The 17,670-nt window shown below is 46.8% G+C and overlaps 1 protein-coding gene across 5 annotated transcripts in view; it reads left to right on the top strand.

Annotated features, from left to right (window-relative positions):
- Positions 1-17,670, top strand: part of SKI (SKI proto-oncogene) — an 88,619-nt gene that overhangs the window by 65,100 nt on the left and 5,849 nt on the right. For 3 of the 5 annotated variants that reach the window (XM_015882470.2, XM_015882469.2, XM_015882472.2), the window contains 5 exons: positions 12,232-12,357; positions 12,859-12,974; positions 13,445-13,710; positions 14,395-14,696; positions 16,800-17,030. In XM_015882470.2, the coding sequence (XP_015737956.1) occupies positions 12,232-12,357; positions 12,859-12,974; positions 13,445-13,710; positions 14,395-14,696; positions 16,800-17,030 (1,041 nt within the window). The remainder of the gene's footprint in view (positions 1-12,231; positions 12,358-12,858; positions 12,975-13,444; positions 13,711-14,394; positions 14,697-16,799; positions 17,031-17,670) is intronic. The other 2 variants (XM_015882471.2, XM_015882473.2) reach the window with 1 other exon arrangement.

Here is a 17,670-nt window from a genome sequence, read left to right as displayed (position 1 = left end):
CAGACAGCCCTGCTGGGCTGCGGGGCTGCGACCTTGCAGGGATGCGGTAATGGAGCTGCAGGACGGCTGAAGGCACAGCTGTAGCAGGTACAGTGATGCACGCATGCAGTCAGGGTGGTAAAAGCCTTCAGAACTGTGTGACCCGCTACTTGTTTTTGCTAGAGTAGCTGAGTTTGTGATGTGCACCTTCAGTGCCGTTTCAGGCACGTACAGGTAGCACATTTTGGCAACAGTCAGTTGAAAGCACTACAGAAAAGGAATGTGATGTGTGTGAGGTGTGCAGGTGGTGTCTGGGATGTTAACAGATCTTGGCCAGCTGAGAGAACAGGTCTGGGAGGAAAGATGCTTAAGCGTTGTGCTTTTAAGCAGAGACCAGTTTGTAGGGGTTCTGATACTGTTTACACTGATGTGGGTTAATGAAACGCTTGTGTTACTTGATTTACCTGAAGATATTCAAATAGCATCAGTAGCAGAGCCAGGAATAGAGCACAATAATCCTGACCTTTGTAACTATTAGAGAGCTCTTCTTGCCCTAAAGCAGATAAACAGATCATTCTGCAACCATCAGAAGTAGGGAGGGGTTTCTCTTCCTTCTGTTTTATTTTATCTGTGAGAAGAGCATGTAGTTCACAACAGCTAGAAATGGGCTACAGAAAGAGCAGCATTGAGGTTTCTCTTCTTGTGGGATTTTTGTCCAGCTTTAATATTAAGAAGGGGAAGAAAAAAAAAGTTAATGTTGTTCCCACCCATCTTAAAGCTCCACCACTTGCATTCCACACGGGTCCTGACAGCTCCACAGCAGTACTGCTAGCAGCACATGATTTTAGTATCTAATCATATTAGTCATGACCCAAATCAGCCTTAAAATGGTTAAAAACTTAGAAAGGGAGTGGGAGTAGAGTGTCAAGAATAGCTTGGAAGAAGATGCTATCCCACATACTGGGAAGGAGCTGGGATCTGGAAGGTGTCGTGGTGACAGGAGCGAGGAGAGGACAGAGAGCTCAGCGCATATATGCTGCCTTCCAGCGGAATGCTGTTCAGAACATCCTTTGTACGTTTGGTGCAGGTCTTCCATGAAGATCAGAAGCTGCTGTTGCTCTCCATCCTCTAAAGAATACCCACCAGTATTTCTGATGGTTAGAACTCAGGACTAGGAGCCAGCATCTAGCAGCCTTCCTCCTGAGCTCTGGGCTCCCTGGCGTGAGTCACTTGGCCTGCTTTTGTTGTGCAGAGTGAAGATGGGAATGGGGCTGGTGTTCTTGGTGGCACAGCTTGTTGGCTCTCCATACAGGCCATGATTGAAGCTGCTTGAAAGTAAGGTCTGATTTCTGAAATTAGTTGTCATTAGAAAAGCGGTTTTGGCCTTAATGTTTGTGACCACTGCGTAGGGCTGTGGAAACGCTGCTCCATTTACATTTCTTACCCCGTTTCTCACCGCTCTAAACATGCTATCGTGCTGTCTTTGGATGGATGAGAAGAACCGCAGACCTACAACATAGCAAGTGGAAAACTGGAGGAAAGAATGTCGGGAGCATTGACAGGGCTGAGGTGGCGGTGCTGGAAGCCTGCAGTGTGTGTGTTGGAGTAGAGTGGGTGTCAGAAAGCCCACCTTCAGGGATGTCTTGACAGCATTAATGCATTCACATTAAGCACAGCCCTTAATCCATTTGCATATTTTGATCTCTGTGTAGTTTTACGCCTTATCCAGAAGGAAGGCAAAGCGGAAGGCAGCAAATGGTGAGGTGTTTCTGTTTGCCAGAGACAGATGCAGCATCACTTCTGATTTTGATGGGGAGCGGGGAAAGGCTTAACCTTACAGCTATCCCTTTAAGGTTGTGGTTATAGTGCGGGTTTTAATCGCTACTTTGACCTGATTAAACCCTCAGCCACAGAGAAATCAGCTTACAGAAACATGTCTCCTGTTGAACCTGGGAGCAGCAGCAGGTCAAAAAAACAAGCCAAGCCAAATACCATTAGAAAAAATAAAAGCTTTAGCTCTCACAAATAGCATGGTGATGTTGTAAATCACATAGCACTGCTTTGCAACAGGATATTTCAAGTCTGTGGATGGTGAATATCCAAATGGAATCATGTAACTGTACTGTGGCTTCATCTCCTGCATAAACAGATTAAACCCGTCCCGAGCATAAAACGTAACCTGGATTTTGTTAGGTTTTTATTCTTGTGCCTTCTGCCCTTTAATATGGGGTCAGGAATCAGGTGTGTGTAGGATGGAGAGAGAGAGGAGGTACTTCCCTGGGAGTTGGGGTTCAAATGAATTTTTAATCTTCTTTCAATCCATCTGCCCTCTTATTAAATTCTCCGTCTTCTTTCAAGGCGTTATTCAGGTCTGTGCTTGGGTCTCTTTACCAGTGTTAAAACACCTGAACTATCCCACTAACAGCTGTGATGGTACCTAACAAAAATCCTTGCTCTGTGGATTAGCAGAAGGACTGCATGGAGGAGAATAAAAAGGGGGATGTGCCTGGGAGGGATGACACAAAAAAACCTTTAAAACCAGAAACCATTTTCAGGCTAGAGTGAAAATTAAGACTTTCAAGGGACTGGCCCCATCTTGAGCTGAGTTTTGCTGATGATTGCTGAAGCATTTGGAGCTTCCAAGCCTCACGGTGACACCTGGCTGCACACAGAGCTGGGGGTCTTAATTTCTGTTGTTTTTTAACAAAACTGAGGAAGTTGTGGGGAGAAAAGGCATGTGCAAGGCCAAACCCCAGCTCTGCCTGGAACACAGCGAGCCAGCTATCCTGGGAAGTCAACAGCTAACAAAAGACATGAGAAAGGCAAGAAGACAGAGGGCCCCAACCTATTGTTTTCCTTCTTCTTTCCAAATAATCATGACTTCCCTGACCTCCTGGCTTGTTCCCTCCAATGAGGATTTCAGGACAGCTGCTACCCTAACAGCTGAGCCAGACATTATTTGCCTGGCTTCCCGCAGTTCCTTCCTCCCACTTCAGCAGCAGCAGCAGTGCGAATGACAAACTTCTCTCCCACAGAATTAATCTGTATTCTTTAATAAAGGTTTGGGATTCTATTCTGTATTTTAAATAACGTTCTTTCCTCCTTCCTGGAATGAACTGCTTTATCTCCATGGTGCTAGCACTGTGCTCCATGTTCAGAATCCTGTTTCTGTACAGTAATGGCTCAGCCTCTTTCTTATGGAAGTTGACTAAACTTGGCCTTGTAGAGAGCAGGGTTACCAGGCTGATCTGCACTTTCCGAGCTGAACTTCCAGTAGGCAGGATGGTGCATTTATACCAGCAGGCTGTTACTTTCCTCCTTGAGAAGATACGGGAAGGCAAAATGTAACCGCCAGAACTTTTTTGTGTACTGTTGCTCGGTGTCTGCATGGTGTGTCACCTTCTCAGGTCTGTTTTTGCCCTTGAGCTAGTAATTCCCAGCCAGAGCCTTGCCCTGCTGGGTGGTGACCTTTGTAATACTGCATTGCTCTGCTTCCAGTCTCAGGCTCCGACTGATGTAGCCATATTCCATGAAACCATCAGGTTAACCTGTTTGTTTAGGTCTCATCTGAGAAACATGGAATGGAGGTTTGCGTGCAGCAAGTGCAGGTAGCTCAGTGAGAAGGGAGAGGCCTCATTCAGGATTTGCTGTGTCCTAAGGCTTTAGGGTCAGGCATTTATTGCTAATTTATACCAAGACCTCACCACAAATGCAGCACAGTTCTACTCTTCCCCAGAATACAAAAGGCCGCAAACGGTGTCTTATATAAGGTTTTGCTTCTTTTTGGCTAGGCTGCTAGCGGTGGCTTCTCATTCTCTGCATTATAGGCTTCATCAGTAAACTACAGCTCACAGCTGGGACAGGCTTGAAAGTTTCTGACAAAAAAAGGAAATAAAACCAGAGACTTTGAAGCCATCGCCATCTGAAGCCACCACCAGGGCTGCATTTCATTTCTGTTGATTCCCGTGATGTGTTTGATGGGATGTCAGAGACTTGTGATGGCACAATTCCCCAAGAAGGAAGAAAGGCAGGCTTAGACTGTTGCCTTGGAAATCTTGCTTACTTTGCAGTTCGCATGTCAGTTGTGTTGGCGATAAGAAGAGAAAAGCCCATCCCATGGTGCAAGGAAAGGAGAAAAGGGAAATGGGGGAGGGGAGGTCAGTGCTTGTGGCTCCAAACCTTCTCTGAACTCCCTTCCTCGTGTTTCTGGTCTCAGGCTGCAGGCCAGACTCCATGGTGGTTTGTAATTAAACCCTAATTGTGGAGGTTCTGTGGAGTTCTCGTTGCCTACCAGGTCAAACTGAGTCTGGTTTCTATCACGAGATATTTCAGTTCAGTTGCCCCTCGAGGAGGTATGGGAACAGACAGTCCATTCATATTGAACAGATGACCATGGCTTAAAAAACCGTTTTTGTCTATTAAGCTACAGCTAAGATATTATGAAAACTACTTAATAACGTTCCCTAACATTTATACCACACTGTTTTCTTACTTTAATTTTCCAGGCAATTAAAAATAATTGAAAGTTACTGCCAAACCCCCTGAAGATATACTTTTTGTTTCAAATAAGCTTATTTTCATACTTGTGAGGTCACCAGATATTTATTTGACCGTCTTTATAGGGGTCAGACACATTACACACACACAGAAGGATGTGGAATAGAACTCACATTGTAACACAGAAGTGAGAAGTAAGGGGGGAAAAAACAGTGCTGGTTGTGCCCGGTGGGTGTTCGTATTCATTATAAGGGGCACGACAAACAGAACTCACTGCATGTGTACCTAAATACTGCAATGCTCTTAAAGCACTTAAAATTGTGCTTAAAGCCTGCTAAGTTTAAATAGATGTAAAGGAGAGGTTGGGTGCCTTGGCAGGTCTGGAGGATGACCTGGGGTCAGCAGATGCCCTGGGCAGCTTGGGCTGGTGGGAGCCTTGGGGTGCAGACCCCATTCTGGCATCCCAGCCAGCCTCTGTGGCACCGAGGGAGCAGAGACAAAGCAGGAATGGCATTGGTAGATAGAGGCCGTACGTAGTCAGACCTCTCTTAATCTCCCATCCTATTAATAGAGCCGTAGCAGACACAACCCATGTGGCTGCGCAGTCACGCTGCACTGCAATATTGCTTAGCCAGTTCTCCCCCTAAAGGCTTAAAATCTGTCACGTTACACAAGAGCTGAAAGCCTTCTTGTGGTGCCCCAGATTTTCACCTCCTGTCCATCCCGATCCCCTCCCATTTCCCCCCTCAGATTATCTTTTACTGCCTCCTTTGGTTATACAAAATGAAGTTGTTGAAATACATTGTGACTCTACCTATAAACCTCTGCATGTGTACTAGGGGCACTTCCCTTCAGACCCCTTATCTGCAGTCAGAAGGTGAGTTTTCTCAGAATTATACAAAACTGGGTGTTTTTTTTTTTTGCCAGTGTCTTGTGTATTGAATAGGGCAGTTTGTTAAAGGCTCTGTGTGCCATGCTGGTGAGCATGGTGACAATCCTGGCATCCCGCTAAAAGACACGAGTCCTTTTCTATCTATGCTGTGTGCAAAATGCTCCGACCAAAGTTAGGTCTGTGTGGACTGCTCATCCAGTGGAAGATGAAGGGTTCTCCCAGGCAAAGCCGTTCTGGCAGGAGGATGTGCAGCGTGGGTTTGCTGGGCAGGGTGAGCTGAAGGGCCCTCTGCTCTCTGCCCTCTCCCCTCACCTCCCGACTCCACATCTGGTGCCCGCAGCGCGTGATGCTTATTTCTGAAGGCAGCAAAAGAAGCTTTGGAAGTCTAAGACGGTAATTGGTTGTCTGCCTTTATCCTCCGAGCTCTGGGGAGGTTTCAGAAGTAATAACTGTTACTTAAAGTAGATGAGCTTCTTGTGAATTCCTTTGAATTGTGGAGCACGTTAGTTGTCGGGGACTTAAGGAAGCATCTGCCTGTCTGTAGCTTTCAAAACATTTTGTAAGCAAAGAATTAATTCTTTCCTATTTTCCGTATATGCGGGTAGTGAGAACGTAGTCCTCAGAAATGGTGAGAATAGAGACGGCCTGTCTTGATGGAGAAGGCACCAGAAAAAAAGGCCACCTTTTTGATGATATTGAATGTGTTTAGGATGTAACTCATCTAAATCCATTTGCACCTGAGCTGTCCTGCACTGTATGCATACATTGTATGCTCAATGCTGAACTCCTCCAGTCAAATATGCAGTTGTTTTCATCAGATGCTGCAGGAATCAAGGAGATGAATGGGGCCTTGCACCAGTTTTTCACCAGGACTAAGGGTTTCCATTGCACTTTGTCTTATCTTTAATAGGATTTTCTGGGATGTGGAAGTAGGGTGGAGACGGGGAGCAGGTTGTCAGCAAAGACCCTATAAATAAGCACAGGGAAGCACAGACCGCGGTGCAGACGAGCAGGGCTGTGTCTGCTGTGCTCCGCTGGCTCTGCAGCCTTGGAAGTAATTTGTCACGACGTGTCAGACGGCCGGCCCTGGTACGGGCTGGCAGCAGGCCCCGTCCCCCCGGTGCCACATGTGTGTGCACACGTGCCAGGCGTCTGCTGCAGGGCGGCAGAGCAACCCGGCGGGCTGCAGATCCGGGGTTAGTGGGGACGGGGCTGGTGGCCTGGTTTTCCGACTGAATTGTCAGAATATGTTGTACAACAAGCACTGCCCACTGCTCGGGGCTGTCTGCGAGCAGACGGTTGTTTTGTCGTAGCTGTGCTGCAAGGACACTCGATTCTGGCAGGATGGGTCGCTGTACCCAGAGCGTAATATAACACTATCCATGCCATAAAACCTATGGCTCTGGGGACCCAAACACAGCACCTGGAGTTGGCTGCTGCCCAGGTGCTGCCAGGAGCTTGGTGCTTTCTGCCAGCCCTCCGCTGGGTTTGGCACCGTCTGGTCGCCAAAGTCCATCGTGCATCAGCTGGTGTTGGAGGGAGAGCAGTGCCTGGTGGGGCCGGTATTAGTGCAAACCTCAAGGGGAATGCTTGCCCTTTTATGTAACATTTGAAATTAAAATGAGATTCTTGGCGGGCAGAGTGGACGTGTCTCTGCAGCACAGGAACAGAGGCCTTGGAGAGAGCTCGAAGTTGGAACTTTAGTGCAGTTATAGCAAGAGATACTGGTTTCATTTCAAAGAAAACACCGAGAGAAAATTTCACCCACAAAGGGCCTTTGAATTTCCAGAACCATGACCCCACAAACAATGCAGCAAGGACTGGGCAAAGCAAGCCTGTTAGCAGAGGAAATTTTGATTTTCCTTGCTGAATCTGATGGCGTGGCTCACCTCGGCCTCAGTCACAAGAGGGGCCGGACGTGGGGCTCCTTACAGCTGCCAGGGCTGCCTTGTTTCCCTGTGTGCAGGCACTGCCCTCTGCCAGCCCCTTTCCTCCGCTCCCAGGAGCGCTGCCAGCAGCGGGCAGGGATTGGGGCCCTTTTCCTCTTCAGTCCCAACCTCCTCGCACCGCTCCCCATTGCTGGCTCAGCTCAGCTGGGGAAGTGGGAGCTGAAGGTTTTGTTTTGTTTTAAACCACAGGGCAGGGAATTCTTCTCAAGCCATAACTTCTAGTTTCCACTGGAAGGGCAAAACAAGCTCTTAGCCAGTGGAAAAGAGGCTTCCAGTTGCTCCAACCAAGAGCCAAAACCCAAGTACATTGCTTAGCAAATAATCAGCTATCTTTTCAGATGTCTCTTCAAAACAAACAAAAGGAAAAAGTAGGAAGAGAGAAAATCAGAGCAGTGTTTTTCTCAGTGGACTTAGCTGCTGCTGTTGGGATGCTGACATGGTATGGGCCTCGTCCTTGCTCCCCATGCCTCCATGGCACCCTGCTTCCCAGGGGGATCCAGGTGGGAAATACTCATTTTGTTGAGCAGCTGCTGAAGAGACTCAAAGAGCGTCTGTGATAAACTCAGTGACTGTAGGTTTGGAAACTTGTAGGGTTGAAGAAACTTGGGTGGTTTCACAGCTTTTGAAGGGCAGGAGTGCGCTCTGAAGACAGCTCTGCGGTACAGAGGATGTTGTTTTGGTTTTCCTTCCTTCCCCTGCCACTCCAAAATCATTTCCACCTTCCCAGCACTCAGTTCCATATGATTGAATCGTCTCTTCTTCCATTTGTTGGTCTTGAGATCTGCATTTATTTCTGATCAAGTAAGCTTCCTAGGGGAGGTTCGATTGGTAGCAAAACCTGGGGTCCCAAGCCTTTCTTTACCCAAAGAGTAAAGAAACATTAGACTGATATCAGGTGGAAGGTTGGCCCTTCATAATTGCTACAGCCTGTGCATTGCAGCAGGGCCTGCACCTGCTCTGCAGGATAGTTGCTGCTTCAGGATTTTGCCTCTATTTCACGTTCCCTTGGGGTAAAATGTGAGCTGAGGTGGTCCAGGGCTGGACAGGAGAAGAGCAACCAGATAACTGCTCATCAGGGAACTCACGGGGTCAGTGGGAGACCCTGGGTCTTCATGCTGTGCCGTGATCAGGGCTGCGGCATCCAGGTGCCAGCGGGGTGTTCTGTGTGCTCATCACCAGCCCCGCTGTTTCATTTCTGATGCGTTCTTGTGTTGGGATGTCTGACACGTTTTGAACCCAAGCAGTCTATCTCTGGGGTTTCTCCACATTGTATCAGACCGGCGTCTGGTCTTGTGGTTTGTGCCCCTAATGAGAAAGCTGCTTGATTTTCACAGCCAGGCGAGCATCAGAGAGGCAGGAAGCCCCACCCTTCCTCCTGGTGTAACCGAACTCAGCTGTTGGCGTGAACTCGTAGCAGAAGCGATAGCTTGAACAAATGACAGCATCTATCTATAGATCGAGAGCCCGCTTTTTATTTTGCCTATTCTGGGTTTGCAGGCTTTTTTAGCTGCAGGGTTTTCAGTTGAGATGCTTCTGATTTACATGAGAGGTAGAAATATGAAATTGAGCTCCTCGGCTTCCCGTTATTTCCCAAATTGTTTTTTTAAGAGACTGAAATACTGAGTACACAGAATCAATCAAGGCTGGAAAAGACCTGCAGGATCATCCAGTGCAACCAGCCACCCATCACCAGCAGTTCTCACTAAACCAGTCAACATAGCGTCCAAACCATGTTGTGTGTGTGGTTCCACTGACTCTGCAGGACTTAGCTGGCACTCAGCTCCTTCCCGAAGGGTGCACTGTCCTGTTCTCAGTGGTCTTAGCTTATCCCCTAGTGGATGGCAGCTCACAGCACAGAGCGGCCTGAGGATGCTGCAGTCGCTGGGTGCAGCAGAGCCAGGAGAGAAGGGCACAGAGAACACGAGCCAGGCACCCAGCCCAGCCCCTGCAGAGCTGGAAATAAGGTAGGGGAAGGCAGCAGATTGCTTCAGGAGTGTATTTTGGTAGCAGGCAGCAGCAATCACATCCGTGAACAGCCCCAATACACCAAATCATAGCCATTTTTTATGGGCCCACCTTGCCTTCCCCCCCACTATGCTGGCTGTGCCGCCCGGTCGGCCGCTTCCACGCTGACCGTGTGCTGGGAGGGCTGTCGGAGCAGTGCGGGCTCAGAAATGCTTTCTGCTGGTTTCCTGCTTTGTTTCTGTATTACTGAACTGAACCAGAAAATCGGATCTGACGTGTCCAACGTGGCCCCGGTTGGCCAGAGGCCAAATTAGGCTGCTTATTATCAGTTTGTCTTAGAAGGGAGAACGTTTAGAGTTCACATGGCCGAGTTTCTCTTTGGAATTCACTTAATATATATATATATATATATTTGAGGGCTGTTATAAATCTTTCCATGTTTGTTTTTCCCTCAAAATGTCATTTGCTTTAGAAAACAACGATCTGTTGGCCAGAACAGAAAGGAAAGTGTCCGAGGTCATCACAGCAGCTCAGGTGTGACACTGGCGGGCTGTGCCACTCAGCTCCAGTTTGTTAGCAGTGCTTCTAAACCCTGTGATGGGAGATGATGCTGTTAGAGCTGTCTGTGTGCCCTGCTGAGCACCTGTTTTCTCTCCCCGTTTTGTCACCTTGCTTTCATCTCTTTCTGGGAAGGGTAAAACGTTTCCCCCGTGCACACGTATTTACTGCTTTACTCCTTGCAGCATCTCACGCTGTCAGATCGGTGCTGGCTCCTGGCAACAAAAGGTTAAGCATCCTTCCCACGTCTGCTGCTTTTTTTGTGCTCGGAGCCCTCCTGAACCTCAGATGTCAGCCTGGATTTAAGAGAAAAGAAGGGTGACAGTGGAGAAAGCTGGAGAGGAGGCAGGATTTCTTTAAAAATGCAAATGAGATCATACTAGTTACATCTCTCCCCTCCAGCCCCTTCTGAACCTGCCTCTCCCTGGGCCCTGTTTGACACAGGGATGGGTCCAGCTCCAGCTGGGTGGTGCCGAGGGGCACGAAGGCAGCGGGTGCGGGGGGAGGAGGCTCCCTGAGCCCCACCACCTGTTGCGGTTCCCATTCCAAGCCCCCTTCCTCCTCCCCACCCTCCAGCGCTGCTCCCCTCCCCACGCCGCTCACCATCCCCAGTGGATAGGGCTGGGATCGGCAGTCACTTGCCAAATACCTTTCTAATGCTGTCACTAATTCTGCACAGACAGCATCTCTGAAAGCAAGAAACAGATCGGTTCCAGTGCATTGTCCTGTGATTTCTACAAAAAGCATTCAGAAATGCCTTCTCTCAGTTGGGTTAGATGGGAGGTGCCGGGCCGTAGCCAGCCACGGAGTCAACCCTAAGTAAGCCTGAGGCTGTGCTGCAAGAATTCTTTGCAAATCCATCGAAGCTGGCATTTAGCACTGGTACGGGCTAATTTTGTACTTGCGGTTACACATATACACACCCATGTCATTCTACTTCATCTGCTACATATGGAAAGCTGCCCCGAGCTCCGGAGTGCCAGGGAATGTTTTACTGAAACCTCCAGACTTGGTTTGATTATGTTACTATGCACACTGGGCTATAGAAGCCTTAGGAGTGTGCGTGCTGCCAGATGAACTGGCATCAGCTGGATATTCACACTGCTGCCCTGCTTCCATGCAAGGAGCAGGCTGTTCTCCTGCAGGTCAGAATCTCCTCCTAATTAAGGTGTGCAAAAGGGATGGTGTTGCTCTGGTTTCATGGCTGTCAGTATGGAAGTCAGCTGGGAGTCTGGATCAGTGCAGTTTAGCAATGTTGAAGTCAGTGTATTCTTCAGGTAAAGTCACCACTTCCAGGTGTGAACGATTTGGAGAAGCAGTCTTTGAATTTCCAGCTTAAGATGCCTTGAAAGGACCAGTTTTCAGAAAACAAGATGCTGACCAGGAAGGTCCTAACCTTCTATCACCATCAGACAGGCCTCTCTTTGAAGCATATCGGGCTCTCAGAATTTTGCCATATCTGTAAAACGAGCATAAATGCTTGTGATATAAAAGAAAGCGAGGTGTTGGACTGGGAAAATGCAATGCAAAGATGAGCTACTGGTGGTTGTGCAGCTTGGTTCTGCCACCTCAATTAGAACCACATGGAAATGTGGTGAGTTCAGAACTGCAAAAAGGAGGATGAGAAGATGGAAGAGAAGCCGAGGCAACGTGCTGCTCTCCTTATTTGTAGCCATGGTGCACAGCAGGGTCCAGAACCTTCTCCCTCCTTGCCGGCAGACGAGTTTGTACTGGCAAGGCTTCAAGCTGGTGTCCCCAGTGCACCAGTTAAACCAGTAGTTACCAATTTTTTTGCAAGCCGCTGTGGGACTATAGGAATTTTATTCCTTCACAGTGTTGAAGGAAAGGGGCTTTGCTTGCCAAAGGGCTTTCTTATGCTTGGGGATGATTTATGGGCCAAGCTGAGCCACTTGTGGAAAAGGCAAAGCAGCTCTTGGCAGCACCCCCAGAATCCACTGCAGCTGTGGGGTAGTGAAGTCATCGGCATAACAACCACTGCAAACAGAATAACAAAGTCTGTTCTGTTCTCGTTTAAAATAATCTTTCCAGTTCAGCAACCACATTAAAATTTACCTTTCTGCATACAAAAATAATAAAAGGCAGATACTTCTTTGCAACATGGTGTGAATGTCTCACTTACATTTCTGCCTGTCACTCCTGCACCACCTACACTTTACCTGGGTGCTTTAAATGGAGGAATGAAACCACGTTGTGTTGTAATTTGTGCCTGCCCCATGTTTGCACTCCTTTGTTGTTCCTAAGAGTTAAAAATGTAGGCAAAAAGTGATGTTTCTTAGTTTCAGATACAAAACTTGCCTTTGCTTCATATCTCATTTCTAAGCTGATTGCAAAATGAGTAACTGTCTTTGATTTCTTCTGTCTTTACTTCAGGTCCCTTCAGATCCTCCTGCTTCCAAGAAAACCAAATTAGACGACTCTGCTTCCCAATCTCCAGCTTCTACCGAGAAGGAAAAGCAGTCCAGTTGGTTACGGTCCTTATCCAGTTCGTCTAATAAGGTGATTGCTGAGTATTCTGTAATTAAAAGAGAGATCAAATGACCGTGTAACATCCCTCTACTAAAACCAGAGGAGTTAATGTGAGAAAGACCTTGCCCAGGCTTTCTAAATTAATCACATTTCTATCCTTTTCCTAGCAAGCATTGAGCTATGCGGTCCTCCCAATTCCCTTGCCATCTTCCAGTGTTCACTGACCTTGATTGTGATGATGGAGTAAGCAATTCCTTCGTGCCTTTGAGGTACAAGAATCCTGAAACTCAGGAGCCTCACGTGGTCTGTGCAAACCACGGATAACTTGCTGGCAAAGAAAAGAGAACGTGGGGTTTCACATTGGTGGAGTTACCTCTTCTAGTGGAACCCGCTAAGCCAATAGGCCTTAGCCAGTGGGGGAGCAGCTTTAGAGATAAGAGAACACATACTTAACAGAACTATTAGTGCTCTGTTGGGATTAATACTTTTTAAAGATTGTTTGTACTTACTTTTCCTTCTCCTCCTTCCCAGAGTATTGGCTGTGTCCATCCCCGTCAGCGTCTCTCAGCTTTCCGGCCCTGGTCCCCTGCTGTATCAGCAAACGAGAAAGAGCTCTCAACCCATCTTCCTGCATTGATCCGAGACAGGTAAGGAGGTGGCTGCTGAGGGAGGAATGGGGCTGGCAACTGTGGAGAATAATTGGCGAGCAAGTTGCTTTATGTTTGTTGCCTTGCACTGTTTGTTAGTTGATCAGTTCACTAGTATTGGAATAAAAAGTATTTGCAGTTGCAGTGTTTTAGTTAGCAGGAAGGAAACAAAAAATATTACTGGCATTGCGTGCATTCATTAAATATGTTTGTTAAGTGGGCATTTGGGTGAAATGTGCTGTAAGAGTCTGAAATGGTGGCTGCTTCCATGAAGTGCAGATAATTTGGGGGAACAGTTAGCAGAAACTCTCAGGGTGTTTAAAGGTGTCAGAGGAGGCCTTCAGGCACCCAAAGTTGGGGAAAAAATACCTAAACCTCCATCATTTTCAGTGTAATTAGATGGATTGGGAAGCGTTTTCAAGTCCAAGAATATGACTGTTTTCTCCTTCCTTCTGCTCCCTCCTCTCAAGCAGTTTTTACTCCTACAAAAGCTTTGAGAATGCAGTGGCTCCCAATGTGGCACTCGCACCTCCTGCCCAACAGAAAGTTGTGAGCAACCCACCCTGTGCCACAGTGGTGTCCCGGAGCAGCGAACCACCAAGCAGCACTGCACAGCCACGGAAAAGAAAACATGCTGCAGAGACCCCGGCTGTCCCAGAGCCAGTGGCCACTGTTACTGCCCCTGAAGAGGATAAGGAATCAGAAGCAGAAATTGAAGTAGAGACCAGGGAGGAATGTAAGTGTAGATCTGCCTTTATTTGTGCTCTAACCCCCAGCAGTTAGCTACTGAACTCTGTTGTATTCAAATATGATTCTGGAGGCCTGATACCTCAATGGCACATTAAGATACAGCCTTTGGTAATAATGAAAAGTTCATAACTAAACAGCAAAGCCTTTGTGGGGTATGAACATGTAGCCCATGTGTTCAGCCTGAGAGTGCAGTTGTAGTTTCAGAGCTACAGCCATGCAGCTGAATGTATAAGGCAGGGATCAGGATTCAGAATGTTCTTAGACAGTATTGGCGTCTTGGGCCCCTCAGTGAAAGATGAAGATAGAGCTGTTCCCTTCCCAAAACATCCTTTAGAGAATCCTGCTGCTGATCTCAGTATGTTCAGTCCAAACCTGTGTGCAGTTTTGGCAAAGGAACAGGTTCTACCCACTGAAAAAGCCAGGATCACATAGAGCTGTGATGTAAGACAAAGTCACAATTCAAGCAATAAGTTGGTCCTCTGAGTTACTCAGGTTTGCATTCTCATCACACTTCAAGCCTCAAAGTATAAAACGAGTATTTTCTTTCTTCCATTTTTTTCATTAATTATTGACTGTCTCCTCTTTAGAAATGGGGCTCAACATATTTTGAGTTACATTTGTTTTCTACATTATTTTTTTTTTATTAATTTTAGATGTTTCTATTTTTCAGTCACCTCCTCCTTATCCTCGCTCTCCTCCCCATCCTTTACTTCATCCAGCTCTGCAAAGGACATGAGCTCACCTGGGATGCAAGCCCCAGTCCCAGTCAACAGTTCATATGAGGTTGCAGCACATTCTGACTCTCACAGCAGTGGGTTGGAAGCTGAGCTGGAGCACCTAAGGCAGGCCCTGGACAGTGGCCTAGATACAAAAGAAGCCAAAGAAAAATTCCTCCATGAAGTTGTTAAAATGAGAGTGAAGCAGGAAGAGAAGCTAAATGCTGCCTTGCAAGCCAAACGCAGCCTACATCAGGTAATGTTGAAGAATAGCTTTCTCTTATCACTGTCTGCAGATGCTCTTCCAGATAGAAACCATTAAGTTGTCTCATGTTAGAAAGAATTGCCTCATTTTTCCCAAATAGCAACAGCCTTTACTGGAGAAGGGTTTGTAAATTCAGCTGGGAAACCAAACTATACAGGAACCATTCTTTTTTTCTTTTTTTTCAAGCTTGCCACCTGTTTTTGCTTTAGAGGATAAATCCATGGTTACCAAAATCAACATTTTTCCTTTACTGAAAAAAAATCCTTCTATCCCAGCACAGTTTATTTGACTTTAATTTCACTGAAACGTCTCCGTCATTTTGGAGCTTTTACTTATAGTTTAAAAGATTTGTAAGAGTGCTGCGATTGCCCAGCTGCTGGAGGGAGGGGTTCTTGCTGAAGCTCTCATGGAGAACTGAAGTGCAGCACTCCTCTTTTCAGTGGAGAAACTCATTTCTGTAAATCCCAGGTACATCAGGTCAAAGAAAAATAGTCAGATAAAAGAAGCTGGAGGTAGCGCGGCCATTAACAGATCACAGTGACTGCACAGAATGGTGGATGAACTTCTGTTTTATTTGAGGTAGGGCAGAATTAGGACACAGGAATGCAAGAGAGCATCAGATTAGAAGCTTCGCATGTCCTCTCTGAATACTGTGTGTGGAGCTGGAACGTGTAATCCATTAGATAGCTGTGGGGCGTCAGCTGTAAAACAAGGCCCAGGGGACAGAGCACTGCTGTCTGTACTGTGGGTCAAGAGCAGGTGAATGCAGTCTGGCTTTTCTTTGAGGAATGAAACAAGGACAGCAGCTCAGAGCCACAGCTGATGTGCAGCATCATCAGCGTTGTGTTAAAAACTGGAAAAACAAACCAACTCGGAGTTGGATTTTCTACTAGCAAGAGGTGAAAAAGTTTGTATGTGAAGTGCATAGATAGATAGGTTCACAATTAGAACTGTTATGAAAGTTTACCAACTCAAAGTCTTACAGAGCTTCATTGCAGCAGACCTCCCTGTGCTGAATCCTTCTTATGGCTTGTTCTGAGCAAGCTGCAGATCAGGTCCTGGAGAAGGGAGGCTGAGCATTGACTTTTCCACAGAGCTGCTTTTCTTTTTTTCCCCATCACTTTGTGCAAATCAGTCACTTCATTCCTTTGCATTTCAGTAAATCTGTATCATTTTATGTATTTAAAAGTAAAGCTAAAAATATTTATAAGTAGTATGTATACTTAAAGCTAACTGCTGCACTTGTTAATTACATACACAGTGTATATAGTTACATAGGAATTGTATCAGGTAAGTGAGTGATGAAGCAGCAGAACTGAGCACTGAGGCATTAAATCGAGCACATGGTAGAAGAAATGATCCTAACCATCCTTTTCCACTTGGACAGCTGTGGGTTTCCAGTTCCACATACAGAGCAAGTACCTTTGTGCATGCTTCCAGAGGCAGGGCTGAGCTAACAATGGCCTGGATAGGAAGTGAGATTGTCAGAAGAGCGAATTTCCCATGACCCGACTGCGGCGTTACTTAACAGAAACACATTGCTGTGAGGGTTGTGTCTGACAGGGAGGAAATGCTGCTTCTGGAAAAAAAAAAAAAGAAAGAAGTTTGTAATTTAACCATTTGGGAGACAGTCCTTTGGGCAGCCATGTTTTTCAAAGCACACCGAGGGATTTTGTCCTCTAACAACTTTTTAACAACTCAAGAGAGTGGTGGCAGTTCCCAGAGCAAAGCATGGTTTCCATTTAGTTGAAGGTTTTAGCCTGGAGTTTCCCAAGTGCTGTGACAGAGCAGCTCCTGCTGGATGGGGGCCATGAGACGTGGGGCTGCACACCACTTACCTACAGCAGAACAGAATTCCTGTGAGTTAGAATATACACAGCTTGTTTTATTCTCAGGATTGCCTTAGGTGTTCTTATGGGGGTTGGCAACGTGGATCTGCTTATGGATTTCTTCGGCAAGCAGTAAGTTCCCTTGTTAGGCTTTGCATATAGCACAGCATTGTGCCACTTTGCTGTCTTCAGTTAAATAGAACATCTGTGCTAATTCAGCCTCTGGACCTCCATTCTCACATGTTTTATTGCTTGTGTGTTGCAGGAGCTGGAGTTCCTCAGAGTGGCAAAGAAGGAGAAACTGAGAGAAGCAACGGAGGCAAAGCGCAACTTAAGGAAAGAGATTGAGCGTCTGAGAGCTGAGAATGAGAAGAAAATGAAGGAAGCCAACGAGTCTCGGATACGGCTAAAGAGGGAACTGGAACAAGCCAGGCAGATCCGGGTTTGCGACAAGGGCTGTGAAGCTGGCAGGCTTCGGGCCAAGTACTCTGCCCAGGTAGGACCTCAACATCGACAGCTCACAGCAAGCAAACTGACTGATAGTGCACTTCTCAGCAATAGGCTGTGTCTGTATTTTCTCAGATGCCAGCTGGCCTCATTTTGTCTCATTTGAAGTCCAGCTCTTACCTGTATAATGTCTGTGTCCCCATCATGTCAATTTAGAACCCTGGTCCTAATTGGAGGTCTTACTAACATGCCTGAACTTCAGTTCAAGTTCTGCCCTGAACTTCGCACATTTGGCCACTAAAAATTACTGTTTACAGGCAACTAAGACAACAAGACTAAGATTACTTCAGTTCCTCTAATACTCTGCTGGCCATACCAACGCATAGGGATCCATTTCAGTACAGTACACAATAGGCAGTCACTTCAGGGTAGTTCCTGGAATGCAGGAACATGCCATTACACGTCAGGTGTACACTTGAAGCTTTGAGTTAAAAATCCTTCCCTGTCCTTTCTGCACCAAATTCTTATGTAAGAAATTACTTTAACGTTTATTTAAACCAACCAAAGCCCAGCAGTGACCCAAGAGCTCAGGCTGCGCGTCCTTAGATCGCCTCGCTGTGTCTTGTTGTTGCAGGGCATGTGGGATGCCAGGCAATTCACTGTTCAACCTCTGAAATAACCCAGTGCAG

The sequence above is a fragment of the Coturnix japonica genome, chromosome 21 (assembly GCF_001577835.2).
Source record: "Coturnix japonica isolate 7356 chromosome 21, Coturnix japonica 2.1, whole genome shotgun sequence".
NCBI lineage: Eukaryota > Metazoa > Chordata > Aves > Galliformes > Phasianidae > Coturnix > Coturnix japonica.
The sequence above is the reverse complement of the archived record's forward strand: the minus strand, read 5'-3'. Positions and strand labels throughout refer to the sequence as shown.